General features: G+C 41.5%; 1 protein-coding gene across 6 annotated transcripts in view; it reads right to left on the reverse strand.

Annotated features, from left to right (window-relative positions):
* Window positions 1–20,948, reverse strand: part of LOC125639791 (interleukin-1 receptor type 1) — an 80,686-nt gene that overhangs the window by 14,512 nt on the left and 45,226 nt on the right. For 5 of the 6 annotated variants that reach the window (XM_048857493.2, XM_075130413.1, XM_048857499.2 and 2 more), the window contains 5 exons: window positions 17,921–18,152; window positions 13,601–13,790; window positions 10,582–10,756; window positions 5,861–5,926; window positions 68–188 (listed from right to left, as the gene is read on the reverse strand). In XM_048857493.2, the coding sequence (XP_048713450.1) occupies window positions 68–188; window positions 5,861–5,926; window positions 10,582–10,756; window positions 13,601–13,790; window positions 17,921–18,152 (784 nt within the window). The remainder of the gene's footprint in view (window positions 1–67; window positions 189–5,860; window positions 5,927–10,581; window positions 10,757–13,600; window positions 13,791–17,920; window positions 18,153–20,948) is intronic. The other variant, XM_075130416.1, reaches the window with a different exon arrangement.

A 20,948-nucleotide genomic window follows, 5' to 3' on the forward strand; every position in this document is an offset into this window, starting at 1 on the left:
ACACCAAATAATTTTAAAATATTTTAGCATTCAATCCACATGCAATTTGATTTGTAAGAATACTTACTCATAGAATTGTTCTTTGTAGGTATCATCAAAGATATTAACATCCGTACCATTGACTTGCCAGTATGGATTCAAAGTACTTATGCTACTGGATATATTACAGTCCATCAGGACATGAGATCCTACAAAACATTTAAATGTGACAATTAAAAATCGTGTACCATAAGCAAGCAGGCTCATATGATTATGTAAATAGTTTGGGAAAGGACAGTTACTTAGATTACAGCAACTGTGGTTCTTAGAGGTGTGTTGTTCATGTGTGTTGCACTTTTGGTGCACACACTCCTACCTGCTTGAGACCAGAGTCTTTTGGCCAGCAATGTCCATTGGGGCTGCGCATACATTCTGAGTGGCCTAGTGCTCCTCTACTGAGGGCATAAAAGGGGGTGTGGGGCCAACTGCCACTCAATTCCTTTGCCACTGCAGAATCCAGATGTTACAGAACTACACAGTAGCAGGAAAGAGGACAGGTCATGGAATACATGTGGACAATGCATCTCAAAGAACTCCAATTATAAGGTAAGCAATTCTTTTTTGAGTGCTTGTCCATAAGTATTCCCCGTTGGTGACTCACAAGCAGTAAGTAACCTGATGGAAACAGGTAGGTGCTCAGAGTCTGCTTAAACGAAGACTGCAGTACAGCTCTGCCAAAAGCAGCATCAGATCTCAATGCTTCTACCAAGAAATATTGTTTGGTAAAAGTATGGCTTGAACTCCAAGTAGCTGAAATGGATACGCTTAGCACAGAAGCCGCAGAAGCTGTTCAAGTGGAGCAAGCTCTAATCTGAGTTGGGGATCTCAACTAGCTAATTCATAACAGCTCTTACTACATCACAAAACCCACTTGGAAAGCCTCTGGACTGATAGAACTTTTCTCTCAGAAAATATAGAAATGTAAAGAATAAATAGTCATGGGGAAATCCTGAAGGATTTGGTTCTTTGTAAGTAAAAGGGTCCTGCATACCTCTAAGGCATGCAGCCTAGCCTCACCTGGATTAGTATGTCATTTCTAAATGAACATTGGCATATTAATCAGTTGGTTTAAAGGAAAGCCCATAAATCCTTTCGGTAAGAACTTGGGATGGGGTTTAAGTGAAAATTTATCCCTCTGATGTCTGCCATATATGTTTACCAGATTCCAGGAGAGCATCATTAATGGGAAGTGCCAACTGACCAGGCATAGAGAATCTCCAAACATTTGGGAGATTTTGTACCTCTTCCACAAGTTTCTTGGGAGAATCAGCTATATGTGTGGACAGATCTTGAAAACTCTTGTTGACATACAGATGAGATGGTCTAGAGGGAACTACCACCTCATCCAAGGTCAGGAGAGTATAGCCTCAGAAATTGGCTGATCCTCAGCTTGACGGTGATCCTCCTCAGAAAACTCCTCACGGGGCTCAAATTCATGGGTTGCAAGCCTAGGTTCCTGAGAACATATAGGGGAGGAGGTTCTCATTCTAGCAGGTGGCACAGAGGTGTGATGTCTTGGGAGGTGAATACCCCAGGGGTTCGAATAGAACCATGTTGGAACACTGTATGGAAATGGGGCAGGGGAGCACAAAGAAGGGTACCAGGACATATGCCTACTCCACAACACATTTGAGACCTTCACATAACTAAAACCTCCTTAATTCCTTCTCAGAGTCACAATACCATCAGAAGGGACCCTTGGAGAACAAGTATGGGAACGTGTTGAGAGTCAAAAGATGAAAACAAGCACTCCAGATTATTTTTTTGGTTGCGGGGGGCGTGTAGCAGGGGAAGGTAGAGGGGAGCATTCCTGGAGTCAGAATGCTAAAATTTCCACAGTAATTCTAGAGGCCACCAGCACTGGGGAGATAATCTGGGCCAATGAGGCCTTAAGCATCAGTACCATGACCAGTGGAGAACAGAGGAGACTTTGATTCCTCTAAAAGCTGGAGGTCCCTCAGTACTACATATTTTCTTAGTATCGACACGGACGGTGTTACAAACCTGAGTGCAAGAGAAGAGAGTATCAGGGTTGATGGTAAGGACATGCCCAGTACTGACACACTTGATGCTGAAGAGAGTAGCATCAAGAAGAGCAGTACCAATGAGGCGGATACCATCACAGACAGCATCGAAGCACTCAGTGTTGAGGTAACTCCCAATGCTGTGGCCTCTGTCCTGGAGGCAGTTAACTTTGGCTCTGGCACGATCTTGGGAATCATAGTGCCACGCTGCCTTAGAGATGCTGTGGTACCCAGATTGGGCAATGGAGTCTCTTTAGAATGGGAGAAGTGAGGTGACTTAAGGCTTCTTACTGAGGATGCCCATTGGGGGAATCAGGTCTACTTTCCCCACAGAAGTGATGCTCCTTTTTGTCTGATGACTTTGCTTAAAGTCCTAACGGAATGCAAAGCCTGAATGGTCTTAGAAGATGGAGCCTGGGAGCTAGAGGATCCAAACTCACAGGAGCACTTCTGGAATGCCGGGGGGAGGGGGGGAAAAGGGAGAGGAGGTCTGCCCTGCCCAGACTGAGACTGCTCCATGCAGCCAGCCTCAACAAATATTTCAAGACACGTCTCCCCAAACCTTTAAGGTCCTTTTAGAAAAGACCTTGCACACCAAGCACGTGTCAGGGATACGGGCTTTCCCATATAGAAGAGATGAGGTATCTGGTATGCCTGTCATCAATTGCAATTGCTGCCTTACAGGAGGGGCAACAGATTCACATAGATTCCAACACTGCGTGATTTTGTGGGGGGAGAACCACTAAATCCTGGGGCCAAGAATAAAATCCCAATCTGAGAAAAAACAAAATATGGAAGGAAAAACTTCCAAATACCAATAAAAAATATCTAAAGTGGTGGTTCTCAACCAGAGATACATGTACCCTTGGGGCTACGCAGAGGTCTTCCGGGGGTACCTCAAGTCATCTAGATATTTGCCTAGTTTTACAACAGGCTACACAAAAAGCACTAGCGAGATCAGTAGAAATTAAAATATCATACAGACAATGACTCATTTGTACTGCTCTATATGCTGTGCACTGGAATGTATGCGCAATATTTATATTCCGATTTTTTTATTATATGGTAAAAATGAGAAAGTACACAATTTATCAATAATAGTGTGCTGTGACACTTTTGTATTTTTATGTCTGATTTTGTAAGCAAGTAGTTTTTAAGTGAGGTGGAACTGCTTTGAGCAGGGGGTTGGACTAGATGACCTCCTGAGGTCCCTATTCTATGATTCTATGAACTTGGGGGCACGCAAGACAAACCAGACATCTGAAACTGGGAGGAGTGGTAGATACGCTGGAGGGGAGGGATAGGATACAGAAAGACCTAGACAAATTGGAGGATTGGGCCAAAAGAAATCTGATGAGGTTCAATAAGGATAAGTGCAGGGTCCTGCACTTAGGACGGAAGAACCCAATGCACAGCTACAGACTAGGGACCGAATGGCTAGGCAGCAGTTCTGCGGAAAAGGACCTAGGGGTGACAGTGGACGAGAAGCTGGATATGAGTCAGCAGTGTGCCCTTGTTGCCAAGAAGGCCAATGGCATTTTGGGATGTATAAGTAGGGGCATAGCGAGCAGATCGAGGGACGTGATCGTTCCCCTCTATTCGACATTGGTGAGGCCTCATCTGGAGTACTGTGTCCAGTTTTGGGCCCCACACTTCAAGAAGGATGTGGATAAATTGGAGAGAGTCCAGCGAAGGGCAACAAAAATGATTAGGGGACTGGAACACATGAGTTATGAGGAGAGGCTGAGGGAGCTGGGATTGTTTAGCCTGCAGAAGAGAAGAATGAGGGGGGATTTGATAGCTGCTTTCAGCTACCTGAAAGGGGGTTCCAAAGAGGATGGCTCTAGACTGTTCTCAATGGTAGCAGATGACAGAACGAGGAGTAATGGTCTCAAGTTGCAGTGGGGGAGGTTTAGATTGGATATTAGGAAAAACTTTTTCACTAAGAGGGTGGTGAAACACTGGAATGTGTTACCTAGGGAGGTGGTAGAATCTCCTTCCTTAGAGGTTTTTAAGGTCAGGCTTGACAAAGCCCTGGCTGGGATGATTTAACTGGGAATTGGTCCTGCTTTGAGCAGGGGGTTGGACTAGATGACCTTCTGGGGTCCCTTCCAACCCTGATATTCTATGATTCTATGATTCTATGAAAGGGGTACAGTAGTCTGGAAAGGTTGGGAGCCACTGATCTAAAGTTTGCCAGCAGGCAACCACCCTAACCAACACTAATCTACATACAATTAACTGTAGCAATTATGAAAAAAGATGCTTCAAGATGTAGACACTGAGGAGCTCCATCTCCAAGCCACAGGTGGGGAGAAGGAACTGAGTGGCAGTTGGGCCCAGTCCACCCTCTATGACCTCAGTACAGTAACACAAGGACACTAAGAGTATGTCTACCCAGCAAAGAAAAATCCGCAACTGGCCTGTGCCAGCCAACTCAGGCTTGCGGGGCTTGGGCTGTGGGGCTGTTTCACTGCTGTATAGATTTCCAGGCTTGGGATGAAGCCTGAGCTCTGGGACCCTCCCACTTCGCAGGGTCCTAGATCCCGGGCTCCAGCCCAAGCATCTACAAGGCAGTGAAACAGCCACACAGTCCAAGCTCCGCAGCCCGAGCCAGCTGGCACAGGCCAGCTGCAGGTGTCTAGCTGCTATGTGGACATACCCTAAACGTACATACACTTCCTCCCAATGGGCATTGCTGGCCAAAAGACACTGATCCTGAGCACGAGGTGCAAATGTGCCCCAAGAGCAAAATACATATGGGCAAGCAGTCAAAGCAGAATTGTCATCTGGCTTTTAAAAATCCTCAACTCATCGGGTAAGATCCTGGCCCTACTGAAATCAATTAGAGTTTTCCATTTACTTCAATAGAGCCAGGATTCCAGGCTGGTTTTGCCAGGCAGCTATTATGATCTGGGAGGGGTTACAACTACTTTGGAGGACAGGATTAGAATTCAAAATTATCTTGACAAACTGGACAAACGGTCTGAAATAAATAGGATGAAATTTAGTGACGACATGCAAAGTACTATACTTAGGAAGGAATAAATCAATTACACAAATACAAAATGGGAAATTATTGCATAGAAAGGATACTCAGAAAAGGATCTGGGGATTATGAAGGATCACAAACTAAATGAGAGTCAGCAATGTACTACTGTTGCAAAAAAAAAAAAAAAAGCAAACATCATTCTGGGATGTATTAGCAGGAGTTTTGTAAGTAAGACATGAGAAGTAATTCTTCTACTCTACTCAGCACTGATACGGCCTTAACTGGAGTACTGTGTCCAGTTCTGGGCACTACACTTCGGGAAAGATGTGGACAAATTGGAGAAAGTCCAGAGAACAAAAACGATTAAAGGTCTAGAAAACCTCTGAGGAAAGACTGAAAAAGTTAGGTTTATTTAGTTTGGAGAAGAGATGGAGGAGAGACACGATAATAAACTTCAAGTACATAAAAAGTTGTTATAAAAAACAGGAGAATGATAAATTGTTCTCCTTATCCACTATGGACAAGACAAGTAGTAAACCTCCTTAAATTGCAAGGGAGATTTAGGATAGGCATTAGGACAAACTTCCTAACTGTAAAGGTAGTTAAGCACTGGAACAAGATACCTAGAGAGGTTGTGGAATCTCTATCACTGGAGATATTTAAGAACAGGTTAGACAAACGTCTGTCAGGGGATGATGTAGATAATACTTAGTCTTGCCTCAGCACCAGGACTAGTTGTCCTATCGAGGTCCCTTCCAGTCCTACAATTCTATGATTAGTGATTTGTTAGAAGACAATTACTTACCAAGTTTTACTTCAATCGAATGGTTTTTTGGATAAATAAACTCTGGTGGTGTCTTCTTTGGGCCCTCTAAAAAAATTTAAAAAAAAGATGTTAACAACCAATGGTCATTACCCTTACTACAACAACTGCTACGCTATTGGTTTTACAATGGTTCTGTTTTATGGTTAGTTGACAATGAAGTCACCAAGTACTGAATATTAATGCACATAAAGGTCATTTCAAACTTTCCAATATCTGCAATAATAGATTTCTTGTTATTTAGTTAAAGGATTTCACTCTAGGATCAAACAAAGCATAAGTTTCACCTTATCTGTAAATATGCAAAAATTTTCAGATTTATAGGAATAAAGCTATAGGAAGCCTAATACCAAAACAAATTCTCATGATACATACAACGGTGGGAAGAAAAAGGGGGAAGGAGAGGATATTTCATTGACCTCTTGGATGTTCACCACAAACCTATGTTTCATGTATGTTTTATCTATTCAGTAAAATAATGTCTGGACCGGAGCTTCGAGTGCATAGTAATCAGGAATTGTATTGTTTTGTATGCTTTATCAATCACGGTCAGTCTTCAGCAAGTAATAGCTGTCCTCTCACCACAGGTAAAATCCTATTCTATTTAGGCTCTTATAGAATACCAACCAATGTTATGCAAGTATATAAACCAGGGGTCGGCAACCTTTCAGAAGTGGTGTGCTGAGTCTTCATTTATTCACTCTAATTTAAGGTTTCGCATGCCAGTAATACATTTTAACGTTTTTAGAAGGTCTCTTTCTTGAAATCTAAATTATAACACTAAACTATTGTTGTATTAAAGTAAATAAGGTTTTTAAAATGTTTAAGAAGCTTCATTTAAAATTAAATTAAAATGCAGAGCTCCCCAGACCGATGGCCAGGACCTGGGCAGTGTGAGTGCCACTGAAAATCTGCTCACGTGCCACCTTTGGCCCACGTGCCATAGGTTGCCTACCCCTGATCTAAATCAAGTAGGTCACCAAATCAAAAATCTTGAAGATGGAAGTTTCATCTCAAGCAGCCTTTTTTTGGAAGAATGGTTATTTTCATGGTGCTTCTTGTAGTGTCAGTCAGCATTTGACACCACAACATTATATACACATATGCAGCAGCCATGATACTAGCGGTGAATTCGGGTCTCAGGATGGTCAGGCAGCAAGTCTGACTTTCCCTTAGATGCACACAAGCACGTCTGACGATACCAAAGCTAGTGCTGATTCTAAGGCAGTTTCCCCATTTTAGTATTTTAGGTTTGCTGGAGGCTCAAGGTTTGAAACTAATTTTTTATTGCAAAAGGACTAAAGTAGCTGGCAGTGATTTTGTTGTAGTCAGCTATTTTATGCCCCAGCCACATCTCCCTCTCCACCAGTAGTGGTTCTAGCCGATTCCTGAGAGCAAGCTGATCACCCAAGCCATAAGGATTAGTTTCCCAGCAGGTTTGCTTTCATGGTCTTCTCTCACTCTCACACACACAAAAAACACAGCCTGATTGTGCGTGTGTGTGTGTGTGTTTGGTTTTATGCATAAAACTCCTTTGTGGGCATTCCACTACACAAGTCTCTGCATAATAACCACCAGTTCCCCCAAACCCATCAATTTTTAATCCCTGACACCCAGACACTTAATTTCCTTTCCCCTTATCAATTCTTCTTTAGATGTCATGCTCTCCTTCTCAGCAACAGCTGGTGCTGCTGCTCACAGTGGCTGAGATTCCCTCCTTTTCTCCAACAGCCTCACAGAGGGAGAGGGGAGGAACTAAATTAGAGTGAGCAAGAGATTAGCAGGGTAAGATGATGTTCTCAAGTCAAATCTGCTCCCACTACCTATTGGGAACCTGTCAAATGCCAAAGATGTCAGCAGGAAGCTGCAAGATGGGGCTGGAACGCCAGAACACCTTTAGCCAAGAGCTAGATGATGGGCAGATCTGCTTCCCAAACAACTATGTTTCCGAATGGCGCACTGAGCCCTGAATCCTGCAGGCAGGCACTAGAGCTGGTCAGACGTTTTTTGACAAAATGTTTATGAATCAAAAAAATGCTGATTTATCAAAACCGAAACGGCTTGTGAAACGGTCACTTTAGAATTTCCTGACTTGAAAAACAAATTCAAAAAGTTGCCAAAGAGTGTTTTGTTTATACATTTTTAAAATGAAAACTTCCAGTTTTTTTAGTTCAAAACTACTTGGTTTCAAATTTTAAGCTAATTAGACTAGAAGGTTAAGGTGAAAAGGTTGAAATGGAAAAAAAGTTTTGATTGACCCAAACAAAAGAAAATTCAGGGTTTTTTGGTTCACAATTATTGGAGATTTTCAAGGTAACAAAAAAAAAAAAATCAGGCAAAACTTTTGAACCCCTAGAGTATTTCCCAGGTGGGAGAACTGTTTCCTGCCCAGCTCTAGGTGCCAGATCCTTCTCTCTGCAAATAAAAAAAATGTCCTAAACCCATCTTGCCTATCTCTCCCACATCTCTGCTGCTGTATTTCCCATCCAAGTCCTTCTGAGTCAATATTCTGTCCCTTTTCCTATCTCCCTGCCCACATAAACCAGAAAGTTTGGAAGCCACTACAAGAAACCACCTGTGCTCCTAGTGCAAGACAGAGATAAGGTCTCAAACGTTTTAGGAGTTACATTGAGTTTTATACATTATATTTTAAATGTACAATACTTCCTTCCACATGTCTCAGGAGGCCTGTAAATTCACATACATACAAATGTGTCTCTTCTCAGAGATATACAAAGCCCAGTATTCTGCCCTAAAGGTCAACAAAACCCAGGCTCTGTCTGATCAGCTGAAGGACCTAATCCTAGAGTCAATAATACTCCAATGGAAGTATCCCAAATTAAGCTAGGAGTTTGGTTGAATGCTAAACTGACTTCAAATGCTGTGGCAAACCACAGGGATAGGAGTATCCCTGATACCAAGTACCCAAAAGCAAATAGGGAACAAGTGAATTGTTAAAGAACTGCTAGAGCGGGGGCGGCCAACCTGTGGCTCCAGAGCCACATGCGGCTCTTCAGAAGTTAATATGAGGCTCCTTGTTTAGACACCGACTCCAGGGCTGAAGCTACAGGTGCCAACTTTCCAATGTGCCCGGGGGATGCTCACTGCTCAACCCCTGGCTCTGCCACAGGCCCTGCCCTCACTCCACCCCTTCCTGCCCCCTCCCCGAGCCTGTTATGCCCTCGCCCCTCCCCCTCTTCACCCAGAGTCTCCTGCATGCCATGAAACAGCTGATCAGGAGGTGCGGGAAGGGAGAGGGAGGCGCTAATTGGGACGCACTGAGAGCAGGGAGTGCGGGAGAGCTAATGTGGGGCTGCTGACGTATTACTGTGCCTCTTTGGTAATGTACATTGGTAAATTCTGGCTCCTTCTCCAGCTCAGGTTGGCCACCCCTGTGGTACAACGTATTCCTATTGCCTACCACCACCAACGCAGGCAGGAAAACATGTTTTGTGCCTGCCGTAATCTTCAAGTGGGTCTTGTGTGGTCCCAAACAAGCCACACTGTGGTCCATAAATCGAAAAGGCATAGATTACTACAATAAGGACTGGCTTTGAAAGAGGAGAACAAAAATGATGAGCCAGATGCAGTGGAAAGAGGTGCTGTTGGCCACCAACTTCATTCAAGATTCTAGAAGTAGTTGCTAACCCAGAAGCGTTCCTAGTTCAGCAAATACAGGTTTTGTGCAACTTTAAACTAGAATTCCCCCTCCTGATTATGGATTACTTTTGGTTTTTGTGTCTTTTCGGGTGAGCACTTTGCAATAATACAGGCTGTCACAGCCAAAAAGACAAAATGCCCTAAATTGTTTCCAGCGCTGCACACACTCACTCTTGATTTTTCGTTTTAAGCAGAACTGTTGATTGATAATCTTGCCAAAGGCAATTTCCTCTTATTGTTTGCAGTCAGGACTCTCCTGTGCTCTCACTGGGGCAGTGAATCTGTTTTATACGGCCCTCTAAAGAGGCCAATGGACCCAAGTGAATTCTTGAAGTGTAAAAATACTATGCAGATAGTGGCCTATTCTTGCCAAATATTGATCATCTTTTTTCCTCAACTACTTACACAGCGGTAATAACAAGTGACAGTTCCCTGTACTAACATCATCATTACAGGTCACCTCTTTCACAGCTGTGTATTGAGACACTGAAACACATGCACAATTAGGTAGCATTGGCCTTCAGTAAAATAAAATACTGCAGTACCAACAAAATTATTTTGGAAGCATACTGGCAAGAGTAACAAGTCATGCACTTTAAGCCCTGGATATCATTTGCTCTGTTATGCCAAGTACATTGAGAGTTTAGATTCTGGTAGTTTAAATTTCATCAATAGCTTAGCGGAAACTAGTGTCACATGGTCTCTCACCCTTTCCTCACAAAGAAACAGATCTCAAGTCCAGGGTTTTTTCAACTGCGGGTGGTAGACCTTTTTCCACAAGGGGATTGCCTTAATTTGATCCAAAATACAAGTAGGGTAAAGAGTAATTGTTCCAACACAAAATTCTATTGTAGTTTATTTCTAACATTCTGGGGAAGAACAATTTAGAAAAGTTTCAATGCTTTTAAATTTTACAAACCAGCTGCACTTTTTGAAGGTGAAAGATTAGAAGTACTGTGGCATGCCAAAAACTAGCTCTATTAATGCTAAACTTTAACACAGGAGAGCCACAGATAAAAAAAATAAAAATCAGAACATATTACCTTCAACGTCTGCATAAATGGTTCGTGAAACATTATGTTGTATTCCCATATAAGTATATGTTGTCTGGCACGTGTAGTTTCCTTTGTCATGCATAGTTACATTATTAATCGTAAGATAGATGTCACCCTTTCGAGAGAGAAACCTGTTGTCCTGCAGTAATCCAGGCTTACATTCCTAAATAAAGCAAAAATAGCTGTGATTTAGGAGTACTAATAAAATATTGATTATTAAAGCATTTGCACACAAAAAGTGTTATTTGAACCATGTAAGATACAGCTCCCTGCCCAAGGTGTATATACTACCAAATATTTTCTGAATATGGGAAGGTAGTTGTCAAGTTTAATATGAATTTTTAATAACTGCCAATTTAAGGTACAGAGCTTTGGTACTGAAACACTAACAATATGTCAGTCTATTTTAAGAGACACTATCAAGACCGAAAGTGAAATGTTTTGTTAGAGGATTTGTTGGGTTTTTTTTAAATAAATAAAATTGGAGTAATATTCAAAAAACAGAAGTAATTTTGAATTGAAAAAAGTCAAGACATTTCATTCTGAAAAAGTCAAAATGCAAGGTTTTTCCCCAGCTGACAATTCAGTGAACTCAACACAAAAATGTTTCAGTTGACCCATGTGTTTTTCAAAAAAATGTTAGTCCAAAATTTTTTAGCCAGCTCTAGTTGGGACATCTATCCAGATATTTAACCTTTACAGCATATATTGGTGCTGTTTCTTAGCTGGATGGCATAGTCATTTGACTAAACTGCAGGAGCTAAGTGCTTTCTTCCTACAATAAGAGACCACGACTAGAACTCATTTCTTCTTCATGGCAGTGAATAACAAGGCCCTTGACTTAATGGATTTTATTTTTTGTTTTTATTCTGGAAGAGATTATGTTTTCAAGCATCTAAACAGATTTTGCATTATGTTCTCTTCTGATTAAGACACCGTTTTAGAAGTTTTCCAATGAAACTTCTAAGAATAGTCTCGCATGGTACTCTAGGGAAATGGGTAAGAGGGAGACTTAATCAGGAGGCAAATTGCATGGCTGAATCACCATTTTGGTCTTGATATTAAACGTACTGTATATTCTTTAAGTGATGGATTACTTTAATTTCCTACAGAGTGCAGCAAGGAGGTGTTTCTAGGAGTATTAATTTAAACTCCAATTTTTAAAGCACTGTAGGTATTCCCCCCCCACAACCTAATCATGGTGCATGCAGAAAGATGCAATTTCTCCATTAACTAGACCCCCCAAAACCATTTAAGACTTTGAAGATCAACAATTTGAATTGTACCTAGAAGCGAATAGAAAGTCAGTGCAGTTTATGAAGCCCAGGGTGAAAGTAAGTTGAGTGACTTCCTGGAATGCTGGGGCCAGCTCTGACCCCCAGAAGGGGTGGGGCTGAGGCGGGGGTCAGAGCCAGCCCCAGCCCACCCTGTAAGGTAAGGGTCCTCCCTTCTCCTCCTTCCCCCCCCCCGCCACCAACCGGGGTAGCAGCAGCAGCCTGGGGCTCCGGGGGCAATTTAAAGGGCCCAGGGCTCCCCGGCTTCTACTGCCCCGAGGAAGTGGCGGGGCTCCAGCGGCTATTTAAAGGACTGGGGCAGCAGAGGCAGCTGGAGCCCTGGGCCTTTAAATAGCCCCCGGAGCCCCCGCTACCCGAGGGCTCTGGGAGCTATTTAAAGGGCCTGCGGCTCCCCTGCTTCTATAGCCCCGGTCCTTTAAACAGCCCCCAGAGAGTCCTGGAGTAGCGGCGGCGGGGCTCCGGCAGCTATTTAAAGGGCTGGGACAGTAGAAGTAGGGGAGCCCCAGGCTCTTTAAATTGCCCCCTGGGGAAGCTGCGCTGCCCCAGTACGGTGCACCAGCTCTTGCCAGTACGCCATACCGGCTTACTTTCCCCTCTGATGAAGCCCCAATATAGCACGCTCCTTAAAGCCAATCTCACTAAATAAGTGGACTACCGCATTGTGACAGCTGTAGCTTCTAGTTGATTTTCACGAGTAAATCTCTTGTACAGCGCATTATTACAATCCAGTTTGGTGACAAATGCATAGATCACTGGTGATCTATATTGGAGTTGTATGTCACCACAATCAGTGTGCTAATATGCATATGAAAAAAAAAAAGTTTGGCCACTAATGTCTAAAACTACAAAAGCACTCCTAACACGGTATGCCCACCTATCATCAATGAGGCTGAATCCCTACTTCCACCCCTCCCCCCTCCCCAAGTCATTCATACACAAAGATGCCACTTCTCTAGATGCTTCCTCAGGAAATCATCACCACCTCCATCTTGCCTAGATTGAATTTCAGCCAGTTTGCTCTCATCCTAGGCTCCAGCGGACACACAAGCACTTGGGCTTCTGGGTTTTGACCTTTACACAGAAGGCCAGCTGTTCCCCTAGATAATTTAGCTTGCTTTGGGACCAGAATCTACACCCTTTCAGGCCCGTGTGGCCTAAAATGACAGATACTTTCCTGTTACTGGAGCAGAAGATTTAACAGCTTTGATGAGCTTTATTTTCTTTGAAGCTGAAGCTGCACTAGCAATGTAAAGTGCCAGATTTATTTAATCTTTAGGAGACAAAGCACGTCCAACAGGTTTTAAAGAACTGTAAGCTACAAAAGAAAAGTGATCCAATTGCATGATTAAAAGTGTAATGTGTTCATCTACTTAATATTTTTAACCAATTACACATCAAAGTAACATATAGCAAGATCACTCTCACATTTTTGATGCTGAAATATTATGGACTATCTTACAATTTAAGTATAGATCAGAATCTTTTAGAATATGCTTTGGAAAAATAGAGGGGTTGGGTTTTTTAAATGTAAATGTAAGCACATTCTTATTGTGCTTCCTATAATATTCCAATAGATTTGGCAAGTTAGGTACCCATTCACATTACACAGAAAAAAAATCTTGTCTTTCTCCATTACCATGCACAGTTAGTTTACTAGAAGCGTTAAATTATATGATAGGGAATGTTACAGTAAAAATACATATACACAGTACCTTATACCACTGTATTTCAGGTGCAGTATTATTTTCATCATTAAAATATTCCAGATCAGGACATGTAATCTTTCCACCAATTGATGTAAACACTTTTTGTTTATATATAGTTTCTCCATTAAAACATAAGTCATCATTGTTCTTGAAAACATTTAGATGTATATATTCTTTGTCAGGGCTGTCAGAATTCCTGTAATGAGAACAGCAACAAACTGGACCATTACTAGTACTTCCCATGTCCACAATAATGCAAGTCAGGCTCTAGATCCCTGACTGGAAAGGCAGAAATGAGACTCCAACCAGAGGTCAAGATTTTCAAAAATGAGTAAAGCTGGGCTCCTAAATCCAGATCTAAAAAGGTATCCATTTCTGAAAATCTTGGCCAGAGTCTACACCATTGCTGATCAGTGTTAAAGGTTTTGTGAAGTGACCGATCCCTTTCCCCAACTCATCTAGAGTCACTAAATAGTCTGAAAAATAATTCAAAGGAGAGAAACATGATCAAAGACAATTTTTACATTATCAGGCTAAAATTTCTTTTTTTATATTTTACTTTTTTGTATTTCCATGAGTTTGAAACAAAGTGAAATTGGAAGGAAAGAGGTTAAACTTGGTCATTGCGAAGGCTGGGTCACTTAAAGAGTAAAAATAAAAACTATTTCAACTCAAGTGGGTGGTTAGTAATCTCAGAGCTAAAAATCCTTAAATTTACACTTCATGAACAGTGGACTGTTTAACTCTCAGCAGAAGAGAGAAACTGCTTCTGAATCCAGTTAAGTTACATGCTTAAAGTATGGATCTCAAGGTGAAGCAATTTTAAATTAGGGAGTCGTGAAGATACTGATACAGATATCACCAACTTGGGTGGAGCCCCAAGGGAGATGTAAGATGACTACTGCAGATCACAAATCTAAACAAGTGAAAGATCAGTGTTGTTTGATGCTTGTTGGCGCTTAGTTTCTAGACTCTATGCTTGTCAGAGTTAAAGTTCTAGAGGATCTCTCAAAAGGAAGGGGTTGTAAGTTTTAAAAAAGTTATATCACTCTCCTTTTGTTTGCAAATTCAATGTGTTGAAAGTTGGACAGGTTTAAAACAGAGGCTTCAGAAATATGTCTGATGCCCAATAGGTGGGGCCCTACCAAATTCACAGCCATGGAAAACGTGTCACACAGGCAGCTGGTCTCCCACTGTCAAAGCTGGTCTTTTATGTGCTTTTACCCTATACTACACAGATTTCATGGGGGAAACCAGTGTTCTCAGATTGGGGGTCCTGATCCAAAAGGGAGTTTCAGGGGGGTCACAAGGTTATTTTAGGGGTGTCATGGTATTGCCACCCTTACTTCTGCACTGACTTCAGAGCTGGGCAGGCGGAGAGCAGCAGCTGTTGGCCGGGCGCCCAGCTCTGAAGGCAGCACCCTGCCGGCAGCAGTGCAGAAGTAAGGGTAGCAATACCATACCATGCCTCCCTTACTTCTTTACTGCTGCCTTCAGAACTAGGCAGCCAGAGAATGGCGGCTGCTGACTGAGGGCCCAGCTCTGCAAGCAGCAGTGCAGAAGTAAGGGTGGCAATACCCTGCCATGTCATCCTTATTTCTGCACTGCTGCTGCTGCTGGCAGCAGTTCTGCCTTCAGAGATGGGCTCCTGGCCAGCAGCCAGCACTCTCCAGTTGCTCAGCTCTCAAGGCAGCGCCACCACGAGCAGCTGAGCAGAAGTAACTGCAATCCCCCCATACAATAACCTTGCAACCCTCAACCCCCCACACAACTCCTTTTTGGGTCAGGACCCTATGTTGGATCATATTAAAGAAGTTCTGTATTAAAATCACAAATGAGTTTGATTCCCCATAGTTTAAATTCCAGGGTATTACTAATTAAGAGGTCTCTTGGTTTTTGGTACTGTTTCTCTCCCTCTCTGTGTGAAACTTGCAAGCTGCTAATTGTGTTAGTACATTCTAAGACAGAGTCTGTTCTCAAAGCAATTCTTCGTAACAACAACTACTCGCACAGAGAGAGACTCAAAGCAATACTCTGTAACAACAGAAACAGCACCCAGAGACTCCCTGCCCTTTTGTTGTATTCATCTCGCTTTGTTAACAATTGTGATTAAAATAGAGATAGAGGATGAATGTGGATGGATGCTTGGTGTGGATAACAACTGAATGTTCAGGGAGGTGCCAGCCTAAGAATGCAGTGTCCATCGGCTGAAGAAGCCGTCAAGTGGAAATAACCAGAGGACCCTAGGAGAGCAGACTGGAATCCACCCAACAGTCTCAAGAATGGGAGAACCAAAGAACAAGATAACATCTGGCAGCACGGAGCCGTCAGGAATGTGACATCTGTTGATTGATTCAGCAACAGCATGATGAAGCAATTCCCATAGACTGGCACAGGAAGAAATTCCTATAAAAATGGACTCCAGAAAGTGAGAACTTTGGGGTCTGATTCTGCAAACCAACTTCCAGGAGCATCAGATGAGCATCTGACAAGGCCCTGCTCCCTCCTCATGTCCAGGCCACCTGGCCAGTGGCTTGGCATGAGCAACTCTAAGGCTGGTAACTATGATAACAGCCTTGCAGAACGTGTGTGTGTGTGTGTGTGTGAGAGAGAATAAATATGAGATTGAATGGAATGTTATAGCTATAACTAACTGCTTACTATGATTCTTTCTGTATTCACAATAAATTTGGTATTTTGCCTTTTTCCCTTTAATAAGATCCTGCTGGTTTTTATTTTATTGGTATAACACCTACACTTACAACACTCTGAAATTTCAGATTCAAATAGCTGAAATCATGAAATTTATGATTTTTAAAATCCTATGACTGTGAAATTGACCAAAATCGACCGGGAATTTGGTAGGGCCCTACCAACAGGAAAAATACACTTTAAAAAAAAATGTTCAAGATAAGGTTTGGGTTATATCACTGCTATGCAATCAGGACCCATCTATATATTTTTCTTCCCACAGAATGGGGGAAAATAAGAGGTGCCTAACAGACTATTGCCAAAACTCAAAATTGAGTATTTAGAAACTGGGCAAGCCCGACTCCTAATTGAGTTAAAATTATGCTGGATTGCTTGACAGGATGTGTAAGCGTTGCACTCCCTCTCACCCCAATGCTTGCCAATTTTTGACAAGTTGCCACTTCAAAGGTTAATGGGATATATAGCCTAGGTCAGGGGCATAAATCAGAAGTTCAAGCTCTGAGCATGCTCAGTGCTATTTACCCCTGTAAGTAATGCCTCCAGACTATGTCATTCCATTCGCAATTCAAACCTGGTGACCCTAATTCACATCCTTGTGACACAGATGTTATATTACTGCAGTGCACTCTGGATTGGGCTACTTGAAAAGCTTATGTTGATGATAGCCAGTGTGCAATGAAAACATCAGGGTGAAAAGGAGAATTTCTGCCCACACACTGCTGTGCTTTTTGGAAAAAAATCCTGTTGGTGCACAATGAATATTAGGCTTTATTTCGAATATATAAAATCCTAATGTAGGCAAAGCCCTGTGAACAAAACTGAGCTTCTGTCACCCTATGAAGTAAGGAGAAGTGGGATTTTTAAAGGAAGATGAAAAGAATTGCTTTACTTCCTTCTTTGCCTCTACAGTCCTGGCTCTCTCGTTTAGGATGAAAGATATTCCAATCATTATCATCATCTATCTGGCCTCTTAAAAAAACCGAAAAGCCTAAAGAGTATTTGGCAAAGCAGTCTGCATAACATGGTGCCTTGATTTTCAGTAAGTTGTACTTCTTTTACTGTTAGTATTTTAATTCATACTTTAAAATCGTGTTTAGCGAGACATGTAAAGCTATCATAGATAAGTATTATTTTTAAAACGTGACTGGGCTAAATTCACTTCATGCCCACATTTCTCAGTTTCCTGATTAACTGAATCAAACCAAGAAAGTAAAACCGTTTTCTTGTCTGTCAGAAATGGACTATAAAATTAAATATGAAGTGATTCGTTAACTCCAATAGAGTTAAAAAGCATTCTTACAAATATACACTTCCAAAAAAATTCAATTAGTTAATAGTTCTAAAGGACTTTGATGAAAAACCCTTATACAAGCATAAAGTATAATTTTAAGCCAAGTTCTACAAGCATGGAAGAAACTCAGATATATCAGTATAAGTATCAGACACAGAGCTGAAAAGCTGTCTAACTGCTTCCATACAAATATGTAAAAGAAAAAAGTCTCTATACAATAGATTAACACCAAAAATACATTTTTGTACTTTGTGTGAGATCTTTTTTCCCTTTTGTAGAACAATTTTGCATCTGAAAACATTTCTAAAAATACAGGCCCTTACCTTTCGTTACATTCATAAAGTCCTGAATCTTCTAAAGTTGCAGGAATAAACCAAAGCAAGTTATCTCGCTGATGGATTCTGGAACATGTCTCTGTAGTTATTGGTGTATCACTACCATTTCTATACCAAGTCAAATTGTAGTCAGAGTGAAATGCTGGACTTCTAGCTATTTGACAACGGATAGCAATAGGCTCTCCTACAAGTACGAAATGACTAGACAGTTTGCTTTGTTCTTTAAAAAAAAAAAATAGAAATTATCAAAATTGTTTGCTTTTTTTAGTTACTTTTTCCTTAATTTTACTGGCAGAGGTAACTTAAATTATTCAGTTACAAAGATACATTAGACTGACGAATAACTATTTATATTATTGTTTGCATTTGTTTAGCACCTTCCATATGAGGACTTCAAAACATTTACAAGCTTTAAGTCACACAGTACTCTTTAAATAGGTGGTCAAACAACAGATATATTTAACTCCAGTAGCCTCAATATAAAGAGTGGTATATAAAGATATGTCAAATTCATTGACCTTCGTGATCTTCAGAATGTAATTTTCCTGTTCTTACTATTTAAAGACAAGGAGTGAATTTTATTACTCATACAAGATACTAGGTTGGCATAATAGAAATTGTCACAAGTACAGTACAGGCAATGGCCATGCAAGTTTCCCCCGCAGTGCTCTGGACAATGTGACTCAATTCTGGCCTGGTGGGACAAATCCAGGCTGGAGAGGACATTTCAGTGCTGGTTTCTGGCACTGGAGAACATGATAGGCAAGAAACTTGATGAAGATCTGAATCTGCAGCATGTAACATGACCAGGTGAGGTCAGTAGCAAGTCAACAATTCAGACCATGTAGTCTTTGGTTTTAGCATACATCCTGTGACCAATCCTGAAAGTTGCCATCTCTCCCCCACACTTCCAGATTTTAATTTAATTTGGCAAACGTTGCTTGAGCATTACACTATATGACATGCCAAGCATAAGTAGGACTTCAATAATTATGACTGTGTAACAAGTTAAGACAAGACAAGAAGAAGTCTTTAAACAAAAGGGCAGGGACTGCAAGCACTCAGCCCGCAATGGAAGACAGAACGCAGATCTGCATACCCAATGCCAGAGATCTGCATACCTAACATTTTTAAGGGGTCAGTTTAACCACAGCCATATAAACAGAGCAGGTCAGTTGGCCACAGAACCGGTTTCGCATTTTTTCTTACTTTTGTAACACTGAGTGTCCAAAATACTTGATAAAAATTGAGCCTTACTGAAAAACTTCTAAATCCATGATATACTGAATTGCTGTACAAATCCAGAGATGAATTTTTAAAGAGGAAACCCACAGCCATATTTTACTGCATAGAACCTTAAAATTAAAATTTTCCACTTACCAGTTTAGTCCTCCTTTCTCCCCCCCACGCTTCCATGCAGTTTGCCAAATAATTTAAAATATATTCGCTAGTTTTCTATGGAGTACAAATCAATTTGGATTTGTTCAAGATTGCTCTTGTTAAGAGGGGAGAAGAATGTTATTGCTCTGTGCAATCCTAATTTCTATTAAGGGACTTAAATATAAAGAATTTTAAATCAGTACACAAGTAAACTGGGAGTTACATACACAGTTTCAGGACCAGACTAACATTATGCTGTCTAAGGCTGCTAGCACTTTAAATGTTACAGTTTACATAGGATTGAAAAGATTTTATTATTATTATTTATCTATAGCTTTTTTGAAATACCTAGAGCAGGGGTGGTCAAAATGTGGCTCACGAGCCATATGCGCCTTTTACCATTAAAGTGTAGCTCACAGAGTGCCCCCTCCATGCACCCCCGACCCCATTCTCCACCTACAAGACTGGGGGATGGGGACCTTGGGACCTCTGCCTTTCAGCAGAGTGGCGAGGCAGGGACTTCTGCCCAGTGGGGAGTGGGAGTCTCGGGACTTCTGTCCCTTGGGGCATACATTCCAGGGTTTGGGGCTTCAGCCCCATTCCTGCTGAAGCCCCAACTCCCATCAGATACCTCCCGTGGCACTGAAGCCCCGAGCCCCAGCAGGTGCGCCCTAGCTCTCGAACTTCTGAAGGTTGTCGAATGCGGCTCGGAGGGTCAGTAAGTTTGGCCACTCTTGGCCGAGAACCATAACACTAGTCATTAGGGGACCTTGTACAACATGTAACCACCTTAGCAATAAAGACACAAAAAGTAAGATCTGGTCACTGCATTATACTATCATGAATTTAGAATTTCATAGACAGAACAAATAGTTAGAAAAGCCACTGACTTATATCCGCACTGCGGATTTTGAATTTCAATCGTTTGCAAAAACAGTTTGTTTTTCAGGAATAGAAGTATACTTTTTTTTTTTTTGCTTATTTTACTGAGATACTGTGCGTACTTGACTTTGCATATTAGCTCCTTCTGGAATTTTTGAGTGTTTTGGATAAATATATGTGAATTAATAAGAAGCGTGAGAATGTTATTGGAGGAGACTGTGAACTAAGTCATTTAATCTCTCAAAGAAAGATGAGCCTTGCTATTCACTAAGCACAATAGTTCTACTTACTGGGACATTATAGATGCTATAACAGACAAAGAAAACTCTCTTCAGTAACATAGTTCATGCTCCACTCTGCTACAAAGAGATGCTAAACAGGATTTCTATCCTATGTCTTTACAGCTCCATGGCCAATGAGAGACATTCTTCACTGTGACAGAAGTTAAGGAGAGTTGTGACTTCCAAGTGAATATAGGGATAGGATTACAAATTCAGTCTTCAACCCTGCAATCCTAAACCCAAAAAGCAAAACTCTACCTATGACTGGAGCCAGAAATTGCCCGCTAATAGATTCGCAACGATCACTGTCCAGGACATTCTGAGTAAGCTCAAAAGCACTATTACCTATATGGATGATATCTACCACTGGTGTGCTGAGATATTGCACACCTCAGGTGTGCAGATGCTAGATCATAAACAATGCTGTTATAAAAAGGCCATTTTAACTCTAGAACTAAGTATTTTTAAGAAAA

This window comes from Caretta caretta, chromosome 1 (assembly GCF_965140235.1).
Source record: "Caretta caretta isolate rCarCar2 chromosome 1, rCarCar1.hap1, whole genome shotgun sequence".
Lineage (NCBI taxonomy): Eukaryota > Metazoa > Chordata > Testudines > Cheloniidae > Caretta > Caretta caretta.